The sequence below is a fragment of the Gavialis gangeticus genome, unplaced genomic scaffold, assembly GCF_001723915.1.
Source record: "Gavialis gangeticus isolate Ggan-Ray unplaced genomic scaffold, GavGan_comp1, whole genome shotgun sequence".
Lineage (NCBI taxonomy): Eukaryota > Metazoa > Chordata > Crocodylia > Gavialidae > Gavialis > Gavialis gangeticus.
The window spans coordinates 10,012,846-10,037,144 of NW_017729005.1; the positions used below are offsets into that span (position 1 = coordinate 10,012,846).

Here is a 24,299-nt window from a genome sequence, read left to right on the forward strand (position 1 = left end):
GAGCCATGGAGGCTTATATGCTCTCCTGCCCCCTTTGACCCTCCTGGGGATTACCTTCCTCTGGGCTTGGAGGATCGTCTCCTTAAGGAGCGACCACTCCCCTTGGACACCCGGCTCCCCTCCCCTCTGAGTCTTCAGCACTTCTCCAACTATCCTCCTTAGCTCGTTGAAGTTCGCCCTCCTAAAATCTAGGGCCACCACCTGACTGCTTGCCTTTGCTACCTAGTATAACTAAATTAGAAAAAGAATTAGACAACCTACCTCTACAACTTCCTATGAGGCCTACAAGTTAACTACGTGCTGTGTAAAAAGTATTTTCTACGATTTGTTTTAAACCAGTCTCCCGATGATTTCAGAGTACATGTTCTACCTCAGCAGCACTTAAGCCTATCCCAGTACTGCCCAGCCCCAATCCTGCTTTGGTTACATCCACTTCATAGTTCTAGAGCTGTGCAGCTAGGGCAGTGGTTCTCAACTTTTTAAGACCCGTGGCACCCCATAATAAACTTGAGGCACTCTTACAGAGACTTGAGGCACCTCTCAGAAAATACCAGCTCCTAGTTTTCATTCATTTTTTGTCTACAAAAAAATAATAGAGTAGTTCTATTACAAAAAACTCAGAAAGACCACAACAAATCAGAATGGTTTTAGTATTATGGATTCCTATTTGAATTGTTTGGGTTTATCTCGTGAATCATATTTACACACCTAACAGTGCAAAACCCTGTGGTGCCCTTGAAAGGCTCTCAAGGCACCCCACGGAGCCACAACACCCAGGCTGAGGATCACTGAACTAGGGCCTTCCTTTAAAACTGGTTAGGAAAAAAATAAATGGAAAAATATTGTTAAAGTGTGTTGCAGCTTATTGATTTTTCATCCTGTTTGAATCAACAGCTCTATTTACCAGACATTTAACTAAGGTACTTAAAAAAAAAAAACTTACAGAAGTTAGTCAGCACTGGAAAGTTAGAATGACAATAGAACTCCTTTACAAGAGGCAAAAGTAGTTAGCTGTACAAGACAAGGATCAACTTTTAGCTAAAACTGATCTGTAAAGAAAGAACAAGAAGACTGTGATTGTACATTGACTCTATGTCTTTATTTAGACCTATCCTAAATTAAGTATTTTAGCATATTTACTAATATCCATCACAACTGGAGCTGACTTCCTTTCACGTAAAACTCAGCAGTGATTAAGTCCTTTGCAGACTTAAGACTTGCAAGACTTTGGCTATACTTCTTTTTGGGAATAAAATCTGTTTCTGGAAACTGTTGGGGGTTTTTTTGTTTGACTGACTGACTTATATTTTGATTGGTTATTCCTTTCCTTGAGTGCAGTTTATTATTTCATTGCTGGAAACATCTTTTTTCTGTAATGGAAAGATGGTTTTAACTGAAAGGTTCTATTAGGTTTCTTAGAGTAAGATTTTGGGAAATATGCTGCAGAGTCCGACATAACTTTATATCAGAGAGAAGTCTTACGGAGATAGTGAGGCTACATTTGAGCATAAAGTTACTCACATGTATATTTGAAAGCCTGAGGCCCGTACCTAAACTGAAAAGCATGCTACTTAAATCCCAGTCCTTTAATAAGCTTCACAAGGGGTTGTCTGTTTGGAGTGTTTTGGAGGACTGGGAGCCAAGAACTTGCTTTTGCATATCATCCGTATTGCAAGAGACAGAGAAGAAAAGAGACTCATGTTCACTTTTTTAAATGGGAACACGGTTCCGTTTACAGTTATATTCTAGTGCCACAGAGCAGTCAATAACTATAAAAGTGGTTAGACTCATTAAAAAAAAAAATCACTGTGGAAAACTTTTGAGCTGGCACTTAACTGCTCAGCTACACTTCATCTCACCTACTTAGAGAGCTACTTACGTGGAGTGAAACATTGAACCATCTTTTTCCAAGTAGCCTTCGTAATGGACCAGCATCATATCCCCCCATTTCGTCTTCCTGTGACAGATAAACGGCTTCTGGAGCACTTCAACCTTCACTTCGGCTTCTGGAATGAGAGCCCCAGCCGCAAAAGGAACACACGCGAGGAAAAAAGGAGCCCAAAGCACAATCATCATTTTGGTTTCACCGTGAAGGAATTTAAATGGAAAAGAGAGAGAAAAAAATGTTGTCTGGATTACAGATGCAAAAGCCACATCTTTCAGGTGCCCAGGCCTTCCTTGAGGTAACGCTCCCAGGACCTTTTCTCTCGGGGCAGTTCCAAGCAGTGCCTACAGCTGCCACTTTCCAGCAACCCCTTAGGTTCCCTGCACGAGTGGATTCAATCCCTAGCTGGACACCCGCAACTGCCGGTGGGGTCCCCGCATGGGTCCCCCTGTCACTTCACGGGAGCCCGGTGACCCGCGGGACCGCGGCTCGCAGCACAGGGGGGCGGTGCTGCATGGGGTCAAGCCCACCCTCGCCCGCCCGCCTCCCTCCCTCCCTCCCCCCTTAGCAGCAGACGTGGCAAACCCGTCCCCAGCAAAGCTCGGATCAGCTGGCGGCCCCCTCTCCCCGGCACGCGACAGGGCCCAGGAACCGCTCCTCGGATTGGTCCTCTGCGGGGGCCGGGCCTGCCAACGCAGCCACCCATTGGAAGGAGCCAATCGCCCCGCCCAGCCGGGGGCAGCGCCATCTCGGAGCTCCCGGAAGAGAACGTTCGCACGCAGCTGAACCCCGTGGAACCTCGGCACAATAGACCCGGCTTCTGCGCGCGGCCTTCTCATTGGCTCGGCCCGCGGCGGCCCGCTGTCACGTGGCTTACGATTCCGAGACAAGCTTACGCTGTCAGGGAGAGGGTGGAGGGGTGTGGGGGCCCTTTCAGCTTACGCTGGCGGCGTAGCGCGGTGCAGCTTAGGAGGCCGGTACTAGGGAGGCGGGGCTTCAAGCCGGCCCCAGGATGGCCCCAGGCGCGGGGCGGCGGCGGCGGCGGCGGGGCGCGGCGGTGTAGACAGAGGCTGGTGGCGGCGCGGGGGGCGGTCTGGGCCCCGGCGGGGCTGGATGGGGGGGCCGTGCTCGCCATGGAGGGGGTGCTGTACAAGTGGACCAACTACCTGAGCGGTGAGTCGCCCGGCCATGCTCCCTCCCAGCCCGGGTCCTGGGGTTTGCTTCCTTTGCCATTGGCGGGCGGCTTGCGCCTGCTCCAGATGTACCTGAGGCTCCTGGCACACGTTACATGGGTAACGCGCTTGGCTGGCGAGCGGCGCAATAAATGGGCACCAGCCTTTCTGCCAAGTAGTTCTCACGCCTTCAGTGTCCCTCCAGCTGCCCCAGGGAGCCAACCACCTACTGAGCCAGGGCTGGGGAATGCCTAACAGTGGTAGAGCCAGTTTCGATTCAGCCGGGTGGCAGGGCGGGTGCTGAGCTCGCCTGGAAAGGTGCGTCTCTACCTGGCCTTTGCACCGGCCTCTGTTTGCCTGGCATTTGGGGGAGCCAAGGATCATGGTGCCCAGCTTGTCCTGCTAGTCCAGGGGTTTTCCACCTCGTCAGACTGGAGGCGCCATTGGGAAATGCTGGCTCTTAAGTCCCCCCACCCCCCTTTTTTTTTATGGTGACAGGGAAAATCACAGAGCAGTTGCTCCATTGCAAAGAATTCAGGAAGCCCATAGCAGCTCAGGAGGGTTTTAGCCCTGTGGATGGATCCCTGTTTGAAGTCTCTGGGTTTATCTTGTGAATAGGGTTGGCACACCTGCCCATGCTAACGTTGTGTGGCACCTCATGGCACCCTGGATAGGATCTTGGAGCAGCCCAGGGGACACCCCTCAGTTAAGAATCACTGCGCTCGTTAGGACTCAGGAGGCTGACCAAGTCGTCCCTTTACTGCCAACTACTGTATGGACCTTAAACAAGTTAGGGAAGAATGAACTATCCTCTGTTGCTCCTTGGGCATTTTAACTTATTATTTTGTTTTTTAAATGAATGCTGAGCTATATGTTGTACCCAGGTGTTCCCCAAAGCTCAGTCTTCCATGAAAGTCCTGAACTTCTTAAGATTTACAAGAAGTGACGATTTGGGAGCATGTAGGTGAAGGGCAAAATAGGGAATGTCCTGATGCATCCAGACCTATGTTAGGACTTCTCAAGTGTTCCTGTACAAAGACGCATGGATTTTTATTGCAGGCTTCAAGCAGCTGTTCTTGGTCAGTGTGTATGCAGTGGAATTTTGTGGCTTGCGTCTAAAATGTTCAATGCATCTGACAAGATCCAGGTGTTGGATGAGTGGTTTTATATTGCTCTCATACTGGAAAGCATCACAATTTGAATTTTCTGGACTAAGCAGCTCCTCTTTGCTAGGAGGAGCTGTTTATGTTGGTTCCCAAATTGCACTGTCAACAAAGGTCAGCGTTATCAGGCTCCAAGTGTCAGATGTGATAGCGCAATAGGCCATGAAGTACGATGCACTACAGCCAGAAGTTTTGAAGCTGCATTTCCTTACTAGTTGATTGGTAGGTTTTTGGAGTTTGGGATTTAAACAAAGCAAAATAAAACAAAAGCTTGTATCTGTGGTTGAATACGTGTTACTACAGTGCTGCTACAAAAACAATAATGTGGTCTGTGTTGCTGGTGTCTTTGTAAATGTTACATTTTCTTTATTCGGATGTTTTGGGGTTTGGGTTAAGAATTGGCAGTTGACAGATGATATTTTTCTAGTTCTGTGAAGTCTGGATATGTCAGGGGTACAGATATAAAACGGAGCAGCTGCACTTGTTTATACAACTTGAACTTGAAAATTGCTATGCAAAAAGGCTAAAACTTCCAATAATGCAGTTAACTCTAAGGTTTTTGCATTTATTGCCTTCTGGAACACATCACAGTTCAGATTTTTTTGAGTAGTGGGAGTAAGCAGCACATGATTTCTTTTCATGGCTTCAACTTTCATAGTATCATAGTGCTTAGGGTCGGAAGGGACCTAAACAGATCATCAGGTCCGACCCCCAGACTTTGCGGAATGGGGGCCAAAATTTGCATGAACTGAGGTGCCAGATTTGGGGACTTGTGGTGTTTACACACTGGGATGCACCATGGTAGAATATTTTGGTGCCATAAAACCTTGACTTGTCCCCTATTTTGATGGTAGTATTTCAGGCCACAAATCTGTGGGCTCTGTGAGGATTTGTTTAGATATAGCTTGTACTTTCTACTAATTTTTTTTTAAGCCGCTCACTGGAATATATCTTGAACAAAATCTTTCCCCTTAAAGGGGGGAGATGCACTGAAAGCATGGGCAGCATGATTGCAAAATGTGGGATTTTCTTTTCTCCAGATGAGTAAAAGCTATCATGTCTGAGCACCAGATTGGTCAGTGCAGATTTCTGTGATGCTAGCAGGATTGTCTTTTGGTATAGCCACTGAAACCTGGCACCACTACTGAATTTCACAGAGCCTCTTTTGCTGTGTTAAGGTATAAAATTCTGAAGGGACAAAGTATGTCTGTTCTATGTTTGTGAAGTACTTTGTAAATATACAGTACCTTTGACACATTTTCTTCCCTTTTTCTGAAACGATGTACAAGAGTTATAACATGTCAAGCAAACAAAAAGGAGTTCCTGCCCTGAAAAGCCTTATGAGATAAAGATGTATGATAATACTGAACAAACAAGAAGTGAGGTATGGTGTTTTGCCTACAAGAGGAAAAGTCAAACTGATGTAAGACCTAGGAGAATTGCCTTGCACAGATTTATAGAAATTAGAAAAGGAAGAAGTCTATCAAATTATCCACAGTAATTAACTCTGTCATCCTGTCTTGCATGTGTGTTCAAATGCTTTATCTAAATTAGTTATCTACTGTACAGTGTGCGTTTTGAACAAAATGTGTGTAAAACATGATGCTGTATACCATGATGATCTAAATGTGGCCAGGTATCTTAAATATTCTTCTGATTCCAGCAAGATCTAATCCTTTTTTTCATGTGATCAGAGGGTAAGATAAGATGATCGTGACAACAGCAAGATTATTTAAAACACTTGTAAAGAAGCAGCTTGCCTTCATTTTCTGTCATAAAGCATAGAATGGAATCAGCTAGGGTCACTTCTCAAGGATTAATGTTTTCCACTTTGTCCTGTCACTGACATCATCAGAAGTGATGAAAAATTCATTGAGATGTTTTACCAAAGTCCTAAACAGTTGTGCCTTCTGTTCTTCCCCTGGAAACTTTTCCCTAGTATGCATTCAATTTAATCTAAGCTTATACAACAGAAGACATTGGTGCAGGTATAATGGATGCATTTACAAAAATAATGCAAGAAAAGTATCACTTGCACGCTCAAACAGTCAGGTTGACTCTTAAACAGGCATAGATGCTGAATAATTGCAAAGTGGGTGGGTTCTTCTGTCTACAGTAGGTGCACATAGTCTGATACTACTTCTTTCTTCTCTTCACCAGCCAATCTGGTTCAGACCCTAAGGGAGTGGGGAAGTCCTTTGTATTTACATATATTCTTTTTACTTCTTTAAGCTCTTAATTCTTAAGCATACACTTCTGAGGCCACAATGCGAGTATATAATTTGACCTTGATAGTTCTAGGATCCCTAGGATCCCAGGATAGTTCTAGGATCCCAGGATAATTTGACCTTGATAGTTCTAGGATACTGAAACTACTGAACTGTACCTTTCTGTCGAATGTGAGTGTAGCCCAGTAAGTGGCTGCTGAGATTTGCATGTTCTTCTGATGCCAAATTGACACTAGACTGAGGAGTCAGGGCACCTTTTATACTGGCAGATGCCAGTACCTTGGGTAAAATTGGAGAATTATGATGAAATACACCTTAGTGTTGCTTCATTTGCTTTGGAAACTGTTTTACATATCTGGCTTAGAGAGCCATAGCCCTGTATTTGAGTTTAAATAAACCTTTTACCTTGGATATTTTTTGCCTAGTTTTCAGAAAATGACTTGTAAAAATACTATGCGTGATTGCATAGGGGTTCAAGGATAAGTATGTTACCCTTGTCTCTTTGTCTTCTGATTTCTTTCTCCTTTGTTATACTCTGCTTTCCACATTTCCTTTTACAGCATCTGATTAAACAAGCTTCACCTCACAAAAGCATGTGCTATACATACAGACATATAACACACACACGCTGTATTTACTTGAATCCAAAATGAAATTCCCTCCACCCCCCATAAGCCTGGGGAGTGAGGGGCAGAGTCTTATCTTAGATTTGAGTAGTGGCCTGGAGAAGGCAGTGGTTGAGGTCTGGCTTCTATCCCAGGCTGCCTGCCCTGAGCTGTGATGGCTCATTTGGTGTGGAAGGGGCATGGGGGAGACTGTGGAGTAGCTGCAGGGAGAGCAAGGGTGGTCAACATCTGTGGTTCAGGAGCACAGGGGACACCATGCAGCCTGACCACATGCCCTGCCTGCAGTGACCCCAGCCTCTTTCCCCCCTCCCCCCCATACATTCTGCCCTGGCTCTGGTCGCTCTAACCTTGACTTGGCTGGGCTAGGAGCTGCTGCCATTTCTGCTGATCGCTTAGAACCGGAGCAGAGCTGCTGCAAAATGTAAGTGGGGGGGGTGCAAAATTTGTGGGGTAGGTAGCAGGGATCAGGCACAAGGATTGTGGACAAGGGGTGGGGTGGCAGGCTTCAGGGATAGCAGGGCAGGCATGGGGAGAAGTGTGGGGGGGAGGCAGGGTGTTGGGGGATAGGCACAGGCATGGAGGGACAAGTGGCAGGGGAGACCACAGCACGGCAGGGGGAGGGGGCAACAACAAATATAAGACAACTTTTTCCTAATTAGTTTCTATACATGGAAAATTATAAATGATTCAGGTAAATACAGTATATATCTACTTTGGTCAGTCTAAGGTACAAACCTACCTTCTACTTGACTTCAGACTAACACAGCTGCATCTCTAAATTACCTCTGACAGAGGAAAAAGTGCATAGAGAAATCCCTGATGAATGAGGAACACAGTCCTTCATTTCACATGTAGCAGTTTGCTACTCAAGATTTTTTTTCCTGTCCCAATTAAGTTAAATCCACATCTTCAAAATGAGTATCATTTTACTTGAAGTCAACTTGCCAGAGGCAGAATTCTAATGGCTCTTTAGAAGGAATATATCAGATCTTGATTTAAAAACTAAAAGCATCAGAGAAATTGGAGATGGGGTGAAGGAAATACTGATTACATTGATCTGTCCATAAAAGAATGCAACATCATCTTTTAAGTGTCGCAATAAAGTTACTTTGACCATTTTCCCTAGGAAAATTAGGCTGCTGTCCAGTGGTTACTGGTTAATGCTTTTCTTGGTATTCTTCATTTCACTAAATTGAAACTCCCTATAACAACCTTAAATAATTGTTCTTATTTAACAAGTCACACCCTTCAGAGTCATGCTGTAGTTATTTGCACTATATCACACCATACCTAGCTCTTTCAGTCCTTCATTATGAGTCATACACTCTAATAACTTTCATTGCTATTCTTTTTTCCTTTTGGTTTGTTTATAAATAATTTCCAGAACTGTCAACGAACAGCACATTTTAGGCTACATATAAGGCTCCAAATCACTTTTGGGTCCAATTCCCCTATATGATTCCGCAAATTTCTATTATTTTAATTTTTTTTTCTTAAAACCATGAAAGCTGTAAAGGCTTTCTTGGTGGATTCTGTAAATACATAGGCTCTCACAAAAACATCCTTATATTTTTGGGAGGTGAATTTAAGAAACCTAGAGCCCTCTTTTTTTTCTCAGAGCTGCTGAGCATGCACAATTCCAGTTGACTGCAGATTGTGAAAATCAACTTTCTTTCTTTCCAAAAGTGGAGGCACCCATATTTGGAGCCTTTAGTCTTGCTAAATAAATCCATTCTCTTCCTCTTGCAAATCTCCTTTTAAGCCATGTATGCTTTTGTCCAAGGTCCAATACAACAAAGTGGAGGTGGCTTTGGGGGAGTGGGATACAGGCAGCTAAAATTTCTAGTTCTTAAGGTGTTAGGCATGGCTAATCTTAGTGATAATAGCCACTGTCAGAGACCAAATACTAGAAGATTATTTCGCCCAGTATGATACTTCCATTGATCAACCAGTTTTCTCCGGGGTCTGTGTATTCTGACTAGGGTTGGTTTGTTTTTTTTTTTTTTTCCAATTCATAGTTTGGGGGGGGGTTTCATGCAGCATCTTTATATTGGCTTAAAGCAGGGGTGTCAAATTAGAATTATAGAAAATTAGGGTTGGAAAGGATTTCAGGAGGTCATCTAGTCCAACCCCCTGCTCAAAGCAGGACCATCCCCAACTAGATCATCCCAGCCAAAGCTTTGTCTAGCCGGGTCTTAAAAACTTCTAAGGATGAAGGTTCTCTGGGTAACCTATTCTAGTGTTTTACTACCCCTTCTGTGAGAGAACTTTTCCTAACATATCTACCCTAACCTTCCCTTGCTGCAACGTGAGACCACTGCTCCTTGTTCTGTCATCTGCCACCACTGAGAACAGTCTAGCTCCATCCTCTTTCGAACCCCCCTTCAGGTAGTTGAAGCCTGCTATTAAATCTCCTTGGTCTCCTCTTCTCTAGACAAAATAAAGCCAGTTTCCTGTCTCGGCCCATCACCATTTTTGTTGCCCTCCACTGGACTCTCTCAAATGTGTCCAAATCCTTTCTGTAGTGGGGGCCCCAAAACTGAACACAGTACTCCAGATGTGGCCTAAGCAGTGCAGAACAGAGGGGAATAATCACTTCCCTTGACTGGCTGGCAACATTCCTACCAGTAAAGCCCAGTATGCCGTTAGTCTTCTTTGTAACAAGGGCAGGCTATTAGCTCATATTTAGCTTATTGTCCACTGTAACCCCCGTGTCCATTTCTGCAGAGCTGCTGCCCAGCCAGTCAGCCCCCAGCCTGTGCCGGTTCATGAGATTGTTCCATCCTAAGTGCAGGACTTTGCACTTGTCCTTGTTGAACCTCATGTGATTTCTTTTGGTCCAATCCTCCAATTTGTCTAGGTCACTAAATCCTAGCCGTACCCTCCAGCGTATTTACTACTCTCCACAGCTTGGTGTCATCTGCTGAGTTGCTGAGGATGCACTCTGTGCCATCTTCCAAGTCATTAATGAAGACATTGAACAAAATTGACCCCAGGACTGACCTCTTGATACTGGCTGCCAACTAGACATTGATCCATTGATTACTACCCTCTGAGCCCAATGCTCCAGCCAGTTTCTTATCCACCTTGCAGTCCATTCACCCAGCCCATACTTCCTTAGCCTGCCTGCAGCAATGTTGTGGGAGACGGTATCAAAAATCTTGCTAAAATCAAGGTATATCACATCCACTGGTTTCCCCACATCCACAAAGCTAGTCACCTTGTCATAGAAGGCAACTGGGTTGGCTAGGCATGACTGTTCCTAATCACATTTTTCTCCTGCAAGTGCTTAGAAAAGGAGTCCTCGAGGATCTGTTCCATGATTTTTCCAGGGACTGAGGTGAGGCTGTAGTTCTCTGGATCTTCCTTTTTCCCTTTCTTCAATATGGGGACTATATTTGCCCTTTTCCAATCATCTGGGACCTCTCCTGATTGCTCATCACCGGGCCAATCCGTAGGCTGGATTGGGCCTGAGCCTTCCTGCTCCCTCGCTTCCCCCACCCCCCTGTCACATTTAGGGTTTGTGGTCCCAGGCCCAGCCCACATGCCATGTGCAGAATGTGCTAGTCCTGCTCTGATCTTAAAAAGCAGAGCTGCGGGGTGGGAGTCCCTTCATCAGGACAGTGACAGAAAGTGATTTAAACCAGCTGAAACTGGTTTTCATTAGGTAAACCTTCCAGAAACTATGACAATAATTATAAAACATAGAAGTACTGTCTAGCTCTTTCTATAGAAGCCATCAAAATACAGAATTAAAGTACAACTGTAATGTGAAGAGTTTTGTCCATGACCATGAAAAAAATGAGAAAAAAAGCGTGAGGAAGTGGAAGACCGTGGGTGCCTATACACATGCTGTCGTGCAGTCTGATTAGAAAGTGTTGGAGCAGACTTGATTAATCTGCTAATTAGAACGTTCCAGCATGCTGCAGTGTCTCGTGTATTTAGCATCCTGTGTTTCAAAATGGCGACGGGGCAATTTAACTTAAGCTCATTGAACAAGCTTTAATTAAAGCGCCCCCACAGCCATTTTGAAATGCAGGATGCTGAATACACAAGACACCATGACGTTTTAATTAGAGCAGCTCCTGAGAGCTGCTGCAACTAAAATGCCCCACCCCCACTCCGCAGCATGTGTATGGGGGCACCCCATGACTTCCGTAAGCCACGGTTGTATGTCTTGCTTTGAGAACCATCTGGGAAACGACACATCTAACTGTAAAGCCTTTTGTTTAGTCAAGCAATAGAGGTTCAGAAATACTTCCAAAATTACCAGGCTACAAAAGGCCACCCGAACAGCTGTAAGGGACCTGCTAAAGAAACAAGACAGAACAGCCAAGTGGCATGCCTTGAATCTTTTCTGAAAAATGAAGCGGTTTACATGGAAAATTGTAGACAAATGCAAAGCAATGTTTTGGTTCGTATCATCAGAATTATCAGCAACATTCAGCTGCATAAAGAGGCAAAATGCCAGTGTCTGCAACTAAAACCAACAGCAGTTGCTTTTGACCAACTCTCATAGCAAGCACAACAGAATTGCAGCTGAGTGGCTGTTTACCACACAGATACAGATCATATCATAAAGATCTGAAGGTCATAGAGATCATGAAACCGTATGCAAAGCTGATCAAGTCTAAATTTAATGATTGCATGACACCCCCACCCAAGCTCCAGTGCTAGCCTGCATGCCTCATTCATAATATGTAGAAGTACATGCAGAATAACAAGTTACTTGACAGTGGGTTTTGCCAGAAATTCATCCTAACCTTTTTTGTGCCTGGTAGTTCAGTTCTAAGTACATGAGAACCTCTGAGAACAACTTTAGGGACTGTACATGAGGATGAACATAAAGCCATCAATATGATGGTCTTCACTGGGGGGAGGAGGGGAAGAGGTGTGTGGAATAAAAGAACTTTAGGTTTGAAGTTTATTAAATTTATGACTTGCCTGAAAGTATGTGTAGCACTATCCACTTCAGTAAATCAGGAAAACTCTAGTTTCATTTAGAATAAACTAAGAAATGGGTTAGAAGTACAGAAAGTTAGAATGCCAAAGTAAGTGTAAAAGAGCCAGCTAAATCAGAATGTTTACTTTTCATAGGTTATGTATTTAAGAATACCAGAAGTAGGATTTCTTTTTTTTCAAAGATAAAATTATATATATATTTAAATTATCATCAGGTTTTTACCTTAATTTTACTTTTCAGTGTTTTGATTTGAATGGAGTAGATGGAGTAAGTACTGCTCAACAGTTACTAAGTCCACGTGTATTAGTTCATATAAATGCCATTCTTTAAACACGAGAAGAATTGTGGTTTTTTGTTTCTTTTGGTTTTGGTTTTTTTTAAATCGTGTGTAGATCAGTGTTTCCCAAACTTTTGATACCTGGTGCACACTTGTTTTCTCCTGGATTAAAATTGGGGCACACTTCACTCACCAGTGAGAGGTCCATGGGCCCAATCATGCTGCAATCGGCTGGCATGCTTGTGCTGCTCTTACAGCACACTAGTGTGCCATGGTATACCTTTTGCTTAATCTTCTTTCAGAGTTTTTCTACATAGACAGAATCAATACATATTTCAAAATATCATTTATATAGTCTTAATACATAATGACCTAAATAGGCCAACCTTTGACACGCTTTTTTTTTAAAAAGCATGTGGTCAAAACTCAGATTAAAGACAAAACAGTTTAAACAAAAGGTGCTGATCACCCAGCCCAGGAGGCTGGACAAGGCATGCAGAGCTGGTCTGTGGGCTGGATCAGGCCCACAGACTAGTCCCACATGCCAGATCCAGTGTGTAGGGGCTGGTCTAGTTCAGGCACAACATATAGCTCATGCCCTGGACCAGCCAACCTGTGGCTTGCAGCACGCATGTAGGGCTGGTGGGAGGTGCACGCTACATGGCACGCAGGGTCAGTGTGAGGCATGTGCTGCGCATGGAGCCTGTGCCGGGTCCCAGACAGACTGCAGATTCAGTGCATGGGGGCCAGTCTGATGCAGGTGTCATGTGCAGTGCCCACCTCAAACTGTGCCACAAGCAGCATACAAGGTCATGACCAGGGTATGCCACATGTGGTGCACCAGTTTACAATCCCCAGACAGCACTGTGGGACAAATGATAAAGTTCAGCAGCCCATATTTTTGATACTGCTGGGTCTAACCATCAGTTAAAATCATAGGGTTTTTATACACATGCTCCGGGATGCAGGGGAAGGGGGTGGCGCTTCAGTTAAAGTGCCTGGAGTGTCATGTGTATCAGTATCCCCATGCTGAAAAATGGCGGCGGATGTGCTTTAACTAAAGGTCGTCAAATGAGCATTAGTTAAAGCGCCCCCGCGCAGGGACACTGATACATGTGAGCCTGGAGTCTGCTGGAGTGCAGTAATTACCACGCTTCAGCAGACTTGATTAATTGAGTCTGTTCCAACAGGCTGTAATTACAGCGCGTCAGAGCAGCCTCGTTGCACGTGTATAGGCATCTGTAACAGTTAAAACTTCCAACCCTGTCAAAAACTCCATTGATTCAACAAGCTCCCTAGGTAGTCTACTCCATTGTTTAACTGTTCTGCCAGTTGGCAAGTTTTTCCTAATGTCTAATATATATATTTCTTGCCATGGTTCCCTTGAGTCTTAACCTCTCTAAACTAAACAAACCTAGCCTTTCTGCATAAATCATGTTTTTGAGACCTCTGATTGCTTTTGTTGCTCTCCTCTGGACTTTCTCCAGTTGGTTCACATCTTTCTCTAAGTGTAAAGCCCAAAACTAGACCCAGAACTCCAAATGAGACGCTACAATGCCGTATAAAGTAGGAAGATTCTTTCGCCTGTTTTACGTATGGTACGTATGGCGCTGTTGGTGGCAGGGGGTGTGGCGAATGCCAACTGGTGGTTGGCGACCACCCACAGATGCCATCAGCAGCGGCCAGCAGCTATTGCAGACCACCCGCAGATGCCGCTGGAGTTGAGGTGGTGAGTGGCGACCACCTGCAGGCGCTGCTGGCAGTGTCGGCAGTGCCTGTTCACAGGGGGTGCACGTGCACCTGTGTGCACCCCCCAGCCCTGGCAGTGTGACCCACACCTGACCCAAAGGGACCCGTGCCCTGCTGTCAGTGCAGAAATGTAGTGGGGCATGTATCCCCTGTGCCCCTCCCCAACCTTCTCCCCTCCCCCCTGTGTTGCCAATGAATGTGCCTGGACAGTTGTCCCCCGCCCCATAAACTTATTTGCCTGTATTGCTGCCCATGTGTGTGTGCATACACACACGCACATGTAACCCTGCCTCCAAATGCACTCCCTCCATCCCTAAGCATCTCCTTGCAGGCTGGAACTCTGTCAGGCTGCAAGGGGAAAATCATGGTTTCCCGCTTCAAAGAGGAAACTGGATTTTTCTCCTTTAAAGGGGAAAATACGGGTTTTTCTATGGGAAATGGAAAACCTGGATCCTTGGTCATCATATTGCGTGTACTGTGTGGCTTACCTGGAACAAGTGGGTGAAGGCATGGATGTCACTGGTGGCTGGTGAGAATAGCTTCCCAAAACATCCCTCTGGAACCTCAAAAGGAAATTAATAGTGTCATATATCATGGGTGCAAATGGTTCACAACAAAATCTTTTGGTTAGTGGTATCAAAGGCAGGTGACAAATCTAAATGACTCTCAATAGATCCTTCAGTTTTTTTCTCATGTTAGTTCACTGCAGTGCAGTCGCTTCAGCATCTGCTCCTTATCCAGGCTTAAAATTTGATTGAGGCTAGAGAAATCCAGGCTCTCCAAAAAGTGTCCAAGCTCTCAAGCTCTTCTGCTCTAACAATTTAAATGATTGTTTTCCAAAGGTGGACCAGATTGGGCCCTGTATGCTGCTGGCTCCTGCCTGGATCTAACCCCATGTCAGCCCCAGGGCCCTTCAGAGCCTCTGCCTCACCCTGCTTAATGGGATCAGGCTCTGGGGGCTCCACATCATCCCCCATCACACAGGGCTGGGGTTGGGTTTGTGGCTGCCCTGCATGCCCAATCTAAGGTACAGGGCCACGGTCCTGTGGGACTTCCTATAAGCCCATGGGGAGCCATGTGGGCTGGATGAAAGGGTGCTGAGGGCCAAATTTGGCCCATGGGCCAGGGGTTTAGTTGCATCTAAATCGAGCAAAAGCCACATACAAGCTTCCCAAAAAATTACTGGGACTGTCCGTGCCTCACTGTTGTATTGAAGCCATGTCAGTCTAAACCAGTGATTGTTAACCAAGGTGCTACGGCACTCTAAGGTGCCTTGAGATCCTTTCAAGGGTGCCATGGGATGCCATACAATGTGCCATTACTATTCTGGAAATACCTGAATCATTTTTCCTTTCTTAAGAAGATGGGAAAAGAATAACAATAGTTTTCTATTTCACTAGTTGATCTAAGGATAGACATGTTGGGTTTTTTTATTTTTTTCCTAAGTAACTCTCCATGTAGCAGTCATAGCTCTGTTCTGAAAGTATGTTCTGCATGCTGTTTGATTCCGTGTAGTGAGAATTGTCATTCTGTATTGGGACCCAACTGCTGGAATGGTAAATCAGCGTCTAATTTCGCCAAAGCTTATAAGTTTTTGTGGGGAAGGAATAGATAGCAAAACATCTTATTTAAAATTCATTTTAACCAGGCTTTTCCAACTGAGGTAGAGGGAGAGCTGTCTGTATGATGAAGAGTAGATTGGCAGCCTGTCAGTTTACTCAGTTCATATTGTAAGCGACAAAGAACATAACTGAAGATGTTTATGAGAAGCAGTAGGAGCGCCAGTTTGAATTAGAGGTGTATAGATTGTAGCCGTATTGGTCTAAGGACATAGGCAGACAAGGTTCTTTGGGTAAATCTGATGTCTTTTATTAGACCAACTCAAATAGTTAGAAAAAAATCTTTGTTTACTATTCATTCCATCGAGGAAGAGTGCACACCAACTGCAGATGCTTCCTCAGCCTGAGAAAGGGTGCTTATACCCGAAAGCTTGCTAAGAAATTTTTTTCTAACTATTTGTGTTGGTCTAATAAAAGATATCAGATTTACCCAAAGAAACTTGTCGGTCTGAATTAGAAGCATGTCTTGACTGTTGGGCGGTGGATTATTTAAGTAATCGTGTACATGCTACCGAGGCTCTGGTACAATTAAGTGTTACTCTGTGCTGAATTATCACTACCTTATTGCAAGATGTCTGAAATCAGAAATTCCTTGTAATGTTTCTCTTTTCTCTTACATCTTTAAAAAAAAAAATTGTTGATTTGGCTACCAAGGTCTTTCAAATAAAAAGAGGAGGCTGTCCATAAATAGCAGGCTACCTCAAACTTCAAATGACTTTTACAGTAATTTAGAATACTCTGGAAAACTTTAGAAACTTAAGAAAACTGGTATCAGTTTAATTTGCTGTTTGTGTGAAGTTGTTTTTTCCCCCTCTTATGAGCTACCATTTAAGCAGGCTGGCCTGATACTGTAAGATGGACCCAAAATATGAATCCATGCGCTGCTTTTTGCCTGTAGTATCACTGTAAATTTTTGGTAAGTGGATTTTTGTGTGTTGGCTGTCAGTGTAGCTTATGCAGCTCTTGTTTGACTGGTGCTTCAGTTTTCTGGAAAAAAGAACAGGACAGCTTGAGTATCAACTCTTTGTTACATTTGACTGACCAAATTTATCTTCAACTTGATATTAATAGAACAGAATTTCTTCTACTAACTGTTGTCCTCCTTTTCTCCTACATCACTGATGTTTTTTCTTTCTATATTGGAAATAAAGGAGATAACTGTTATCATTAGCTCCGTCCTGGGTTTTTTTCAAAACGTCTCTTGAAGTTATAGTTGAGGTCTTAAGGTCAGGCAGCAGTGTGGACAGAAATGTGGCTTGGGACTGCTGTGATTAAGAAATGGGCAAAGAGATGCATGTGAACCCTCTCCACGTCTGACATTGCTGTCGAGAATTTGACAGTGACTTGAGGAAATATTAGTTGTATTGAAAGAAGACTGAACCTGCCTGGATGGGATGAGATTGGAGAAGTTTAGAAGTATTCTCTAAAATTCAGATTCTTTGAAAATCAAGCATTGCTTTCATTACTTTAAAGGAGTTTTTTTTTAAATTTCCTTTAATGATAGTATAATGATAGTATAATATATTTTTCTCTTCCTCCTTACAGTGTAAGATGGGGAGCCCTGGGGCAAGGCTGCCACAGTGATTTTGTGGGGGAGTGAGAAGAGAGGTGGGACATTGAGTTATTTGGTTGTGGAAGAGGAGTAACTACTTACTAAGTGTTGCTAATTATCGCATGTCTGACAGCTCAGCAGGATCTTATAACTCCAGCTGGGCTTCAAGAAAGACCTGTAATTGCAGCCATTCCACCAAGGGGGGGGCCTTTGTGGACATTTGATTTCCATGCAGACTTTTAATTGTTCTTTTAACCAGCCCGAGCATGTCTTGTTTGGATTCCAGTTGTACAGCTTCCTGGGCTAAAGAAAGGGTAGGTTTTCTGGAACTCAGATTGCTGAAGAAATGCAATGTTTCTTTTGCAGGCTGGCAGCCTCGATGGTTTCTTCTCTGTGGAGGTATCTTGTCATATTATGACTCTCGGGAAGATGCCTGGAAAGGCTGTAAGGGAAGCATTCAAATGGCCGTGTGTGAAATTCAAGGTAACTGAGGAACAATAGAACCCACTTGTCACTGCTTACTACAATCTAAATGTACATCATCGTATCTCACTTGAGGCTTGAATTGGCTCTGATGGGATCCCAGGGCTGAGACTGAAAATCAGTCCCCGGCCTGGGATCCCACCAGAGCCAGTTCAAGGGTCTGTTGTGGTGCAGAGGCTGGGAGTGACACCCACACAGCAGAGAAGCTAGTCTCACTCCCCACACTGCATAGAAATCAGTTCAAACAAGGGCTGGGACCAGCTCCTGTGACATGCCAGTGCTCCCCCAGCCTCTGTGCCACATAGGAGCCTTGAACTGACAGGGTGCTAGTGCAGTAGGGGTAGGGGCTGGGACCCAACAAATAGCTTTGTTGACCTGTCTGCCCCCTTCTCATTGCATTACCTCCATGGGGCAGTCCAGTGTTAGCTCAACACATGTTAGGTAATACAATCTGGAGATACTCCTCACTGGGAAAGGCCTAATTTACTATGCTATGATGGTACTTAGCATGTACTTCACTGCTTGGACTCTAGCGTTGTAATTGCAGTTAGTATATGCTAAGTGTAATGAGTAACAATACCTTGAGAAGGAGTATAAATCCACAATATAAGAGGTAATCTACATGAAGGAATAGCATTGTAATTTCTTCTTTGAACCACAGAAAGAAGGGTCTACTTGAATCTTCCCTTGAGAGTAAAGTATTAACGAGTTTCTCTTTCATGGGCTGAAGTATCCTTCCCCCAGAGGCTGGCAGTTTAGTTTGCTAATGTGGACTGCAAAGTGGCAAACTGGACAGTAACTACTCCTCTATCCTTAAGTCTGAATTCAAATTTTCCTGCTGTTTTTCTGTTGAAGTTTGGGTGAGTTAAAAGAAAACAAATTTTTTCACTCGAGAGGAAGTGTCTAATGCCATGTCTTAAAACGTGTGTTGTTCTTAGTTCATTCTGCAGATAATACTCGGATGGATCTGATTATTCCTGGAGAACAATGCTTCTATCTGAAAGCAAGAAGTGCAGCTGAGAGACAAAAGTGGCTGGTTGCCCTTGGAACTGCCAAGGCTTGTCTGACAGACAGTAGGACACAGAAAGAAAAAGGCATGGACTTCCCTCTCAGTACTGAGCACTTCTGACCTTCTGGACTATTTACTTGTTTTCTTTCTCCCTGTATATATTAAGAGTTATACAACTAGGGATGGTAAAATGCCAGTGTCTGAACCTGGACAACAGGATTTAATCACCTCTGAACATCAGATCACTTGAGGAACCTAAATAGTGTTAAGACATTATTTCTAACAGTGTGGGTTTGACAGGTTTGGTCCAGATATGACATGTACAAGATATCAAATCCTACATGTCTTTAGGTCTCTTGGGTTTAACCACCTAGATCTGAGTTACTTAGATATAGACTCCCTAGTTGCTGACACTTCTCTTGTTATTAGGAACCTGCGGTCCAATTACTTAGGTCCTGCAGGCAGTTTCTCAGCCCTTCCTTTCTCTGGCTTCCATTGCTTAAACCCATTCCCTCCAATCTCTACCTGACTGAATGGGTTCTGTGGTCTCTAGCTGTACTCATCTAGTGCCACGTGCTAATTAAGTTAGGAATGCACATGCTTTGAAAATTAATTTTTCTGAGGCACATTCCAGTGCTAAGAGTTCAAGATCTGACTCTGTCAAGTTTGGCAGCATCTTCTTCTCTCCTGGTGGCTGGTCTCTCTTGATGCTGGCAGGAACCAGTCAGCTGGAAATTCTCCGGGTTATTGAATGGTCTTGTCCATGAATTGTAGCATGAGACCCAATGCATGGCCACACTGAGTTAATATGCCAAGCTCCCTTGCTGCTCTGAAGGTGTTAAAGCAGATAGTGACATTAGTAAGTCTGTAGTCCTGGCAGCTAATTTGTTTCTTCCTGTGTTAGCTCCTGATAAGGTGAGAAGTGCCACTTCCCCATCCCCACCCAAACCTTTTGTGCTCTTGTTATGCAGTGCATTGAGTAGGCATTTACCAGTTCGGACTGGCTCTGGATAATGCAAATTTGCAATGCAATGTGAGTTTGAAACAACAAATGATAAAACACACAAGGAAATCCATAATGTGATATGCTGTCACAGATGAAATATTAGTGATATGTTTGCAGAACTTCAGATCCTTTCATTCAACAAAATTAAATTGGCTTTCAGGCATTCTGGTCCAGAATTATTATCATGAGATATATTAAGTTGATCTTTCTTTGTCAAAATCTATTTCCATTTTCTTGTATAGTTTACAAGAAAGGATCTATGCCAGCATAATTGACAATATAATTGTTTGTACCTAAGTCTACTTAACAAATAGGAACATCATGATGTACAAGGACTTATTACTTGAATAAAGACTTATGATTCAGACATCTTTTACTTGAGACTCTTTGTAGTATGTTTGTGTTTAATATTAACAGCTGAGGTACAATGCACTATTCCTATGTATGCTGGTTAATTTTCAAGGGACATACTCTTCCACCTGTCATAAAATGAATTTATAGCTACCCTGGTTTTAAATATGACACATTGGAACCTATAGAGAGCATCTTGAAATGGAAACATATTGACCGACCAGGTTAAACGGGATTGAAATTGTATTAACTTTTCAGAACATCTACTCAAAGACTGAGAAAATAAATCCAACTTTTTTTGTTTCGTTTTTAGAATTTACTGAAAACACTGAAGCCTTGAAAACCAAAATGTCAGAACTTAGACTGTATTGTGACCTCCTCGTTCAGCAAGTAGATAAAACTAAGGATGCTAGCATTTCTGGTGTATCAGAAACCGAGGTACAGCTTTGTTTTATATAAAACACACCCGCGATGTGCTGAGCTCTCTAAAATTGCCCTTCCAGCCTCATTGCCTTACAGATTCTGCCCATAATGACATTAGGAAGATTGTAACTCTGCTTTTTTAACATGACACTGACTCTCCTGGTGAATGCATAAAAGAAATAGAGTATCCTATCCAAGCACTAAATTTTTGTATCATAAAATACCACATTGCCATGTGTTCTGGTGATCAAAACATCTGTTATGCTGGCTAGTACTTGGGTTATCTGCAGTCACTGCGATCAGGATAGCAGTGCCTCAGACCATTCATTTTTTGGTGTCATTGACCTTGTGCATGCTTCATAAAAAGGCAAAATAGAAGTGCATATCACCTGGCCTTGATTAGCCTGCTCTCCAGCCTCAATTAACATTCTGTTTCAGTCCATTCTGTTCTATTAGCTGAAACCCTGAAAGGTTAAGAGGCAACATTAGGGTCACAGTGAAACTAAACTGAAGGAAGAAACTTGCTGATTATCCTTTATAATGAGGATCAGCTTTTTAACCAGTTTGTGTTCCAGAGGTATCTCTTTCCAGCAGAAGCAGCTGTTGCCATTGAGAACAGCCATCTGATGGAACATGTGCATTTCTTGGTCTGAGGTATATGGAAGTGGAAGGATTTTGATGTAGTTGGAAAGTAGGTGTGGTGTTGCAGTTTTACCTTCTATGATGCCTCCCAGAAAACAGTTTGTTTTCAGGGTGCAGGACAAGCAGATTGAGCTCATTGAAAGTTAGATGTTAGTGCCTAAACTGCCTGAGTAGGCATCCTGGATGAAGCCATTGCTGTGGATCTGTTTGTGTAGTAGTAGTGGTGGATATTGCCTGCCCATGATTAGCCTGCTTTCCTGGTTAAATTAAATTCTTTCAATTTGTTGTGGAAAAACCGGCTTCCCCAGACCTTGCAGCTGAAGGGGTTAACTTAAGAGCAGTCCACTATCATAACATATTTTTTAGTTCCATCTAAAAATGGTGATTTACACAAAGAATGGGGTTTTGTTCTGCACATTGTTCAATTGCAGTGACTTGGGTTAACATATTTGTACCCAAAATTATCCTAACTCAAGTCGGCTCTATGCTACCCATTTCACTTGTCAGATTTTTATTCCTTCATCATGGTATCCTCTAGTTGTGCTAATGTTGAACACACTAGGGCAAGTAGTTAACATACTTAGCTATGGGGATAAGTCAGGCAAATGTTGCTGTTGAAATACTTCATATTCAGATTCGTAGGGCAAGAGGTTGGTAGCAGAAGAATGTTTTTAGATAATGAAATCCCGTTAATGTTTGCTGTCATTGCTCTGAGCAGCAGTACTACTTTAAGTTCTTCAAACATACTGGGCTTCCTCTGATTAAAGAAATATGGCTGCTGTGGTGGTAGATTGTCTAAAGGTCAAACTTTCTGAAATAGTGTTTTTTTAAGGGAAATAAAGAGATTTTCAATCTGGCTATTTCACAGAATGGAATCGATATGAGAGCACTGTTGAAATCAACATGTAACACCTTCCTGAAGACTCTTGAAGAATGTATGCAGATTGCAAATGCAGCCTTCACTTCTGAGTTACTACATCGCACTCCACCAGGATCTCCACATTTGGCAGTTCCCAAATCAAACAAGGTAAGCTTGCATAGTCTCAGCTGCCAGACTCAGGTCTGAAAGCAAAATGTTTTTCCTGCAACAAAGTAATTGTGGAAGTGCAGAGTTAAGGATTTTAGCCTTGGATTTGACTCATGACTATCCATAAGTAAAGTCCTGGTGCAGGTGAAGTGAGGATTGCAGGTGAAGTAAGACTCTTTTTAAAGGTTATCTCAGTGACCAATCACTTGCATTCAGTGGTTGGATAGACTTTTTAATCAGTAATACTCAAAAATGGATCCACTCTCAAATATCCATGTCCCAAGAAAATATGTCAGGCTGACCTGCTATGGAAGTCTAGTATGAATTTTTAAAAATGACCTCATCATCATGTCTGGAGTTCTCAATCCACAGAAAAAATGTTCAGATCTGGGGCAACAATCCTGGTTAACAGCAGATGAGGGTGCAGGCAGGAACGGATGTGTTGCTATTCAGCTGAAGTGCGCAAGGTTTATTTTATAGCATGTACCCAGCAGGATGATTTCCTTTTTCCATAACCCAGTCTTTCATTGGGCTCTTTTGAAATGGTGGATTTGTTTGTTCATCTCTCACATTACTGCGCTGGTTAGGTTTGTGGAGACAAGCAACGTATTGGCCAATGGATTAGCTTCTCCCTCAGTATTTATTAGTTAGCTTTTTAGATCTGTCTACAAAAGGGAGGCCAGATATTTTTCAGGTTGTGACTCCAGTATGTATTTTGCTGGACTGCTTTTATAGGCCCCATTTCAGTGAAACAGGTGAGCGCATGTTCAGCTTTCTTTTAATGCACTGAGAAGTTTGAGAAACCCAAAATGTTGCTTTGCTTTGAAGGGTAATTTTTTTCTGTCTTATAGGTGAAACATTCTGTTACCTCTAGCTGCACCACAACAGAAAGGTACATTATAACTTTGCTCTTTGCATTACAGCTTTTTTAAAGAATTACATAGTCTTTTTGGTTATGTCTGCCTCTTTCATTTCATCTTACTACCCTGCTTATATCTGCTGTTTACAATATCAAACTGTAGTGATGCAAATGATGCATCTTAAAATGAAGATAGCAAATAGCATTCCCCTGTCATCTGGCTCACATTTTTCCCTATTTTCTTCTGTTGGCTACTTACCAGAAACCTCACCACAACCCCTCTTAAAGACTTCTGATACAGGGAACAAAGTAGGCATCATGCTTATCTCTTTAATCCTCTCTCCCCTATCTTTGCCTTCCACTTCTGTGTGCTAGCAGTGTGATTCCTGTGGAACAGATCTGGGTGAGAAAAAAACAAACAATATCATTAATGCCATAGCCAGGGAACTCTGTCTTAGCCACATTCTCTTCATTTAACTCTACTTTTAAACCAACTGGGATGGTCCCTGTCCCTTTTTAATAATATACCTTTTTCTTTATCTTTACTATTTTGCAGACTGCAGTCAGTTCATTTTAGACCAGTATTTTCCTCACAGCAATCTTAACAGCCTACAGTTTGATTTCATTTTCTCATATTGCTGTGTGCAGTTATGCATGAAGAAACTTGTCTAAGCCAAGTAACATATTTTACACATTGGTTTGAATATGTACTTTGTTTAATCCCTACAGACAGATAGAACTGAACAGCTGTGAAAATGGCTCCTTAAAGACAGAAGCTAATCACCATGAACATGCCCTGATTAAAAATCTGATGCCCTTACACACAAAAACTGATGGAGGAAACTGTGATATTTCAGATGAAGACCACGTAGAAAAGAATTTGACAGGTAAATGTGTATGGAATATCCATCTTTGAATGTTTTCAAGAGCAAGTTAGGCAGATACTTGACTAGGATGGTTTAGCTGGGGGCAGCCCTGTCCTGAGCAGGAGGCTGGATTAAATGACTTTCTGAGGTCCCTACCACACCTACCGTTTTGATCTATACTTTTCCCTTCTAAGGCCTGTGGGTATTTCTCTTTCCAGAAGGAGCTGAGCATGTTAGAACAAGATAACCACAGTTTAGTTTATATCACACCCTTGTTGGTAGCCTTAATAAAGAGATCAAGAATTGAATGGTTACCAAGACTAAAGTGCTCCCTTGAGCTATGTATAACTCTTTCAGAGGCAAGATAGACATGAGAGGTAGTGCAGTCTGGCAAAGCTT

General features: G+C 43.2%; 2 protein-coding genes across 2 annotated transcripts in view; one reads left to right on the top strand and one right to left on the bottom strand.

Moving 5' to 3' along the window:
* The window catches only part of FKBP14 (FK506 binding protein 14), a 20,388-nt gene extending 17,900 nt beyond the window's left edge, over window positions 1-2,488 (bottom strand). Inside the window, exon 1 of the mRNA XM_019508647.1 lies at window positions 1,880-2,488. Within this exon, the coding sequence (XP_019364192.1) occupies window positions 1,880-2,076 (197 nt within the window). The 5' untranslated portion in view covers window positions 2,077-2,488. The remainder of the gene's footprint in view (window positions 1-1,879) is intronic.
* A 448-nt stretch (window positions 2,489-2,936) lies between these two features.
* Window positions 2,937-24,299, top strand: part of PLEKHA8 (pleckstrin homology domain containing A8) — a 52,737-nt gene continuing 31,374 nt past the window's right edge. The window contains exons 1-7 of the mRNA XM_019508648.1: window positions 2,937-3,058; window positions 17,601-17,717; window positions 18,656-18,811; window positions 20,397-20,521; window positions 22,017-22,175; window positions 23,027-23,067; window positions 23,764-23,921. Coding sequence (XP_019364193.1) covers window positions 3,019-3,058; window positions 17,601-17,717; window positions 18,656-18,811; window positions 20,397-20,521; window positions 22,017-22,175; window positions 23,027-23,067; window positions 23,764-23,921 — 796 coding nt within the window. The 5' untranslated portion in view covers window positions 2,937-3,018. The remainder of the gene's footprint in view (window positions 3,059-17,600; window positions 17,718-18,655; window positions 18,812-20,396; window positions 20,522-22,016; window positions 22,176-23,026; window positions 23,068-23,763; window positions 23,922-24,299) is intronic.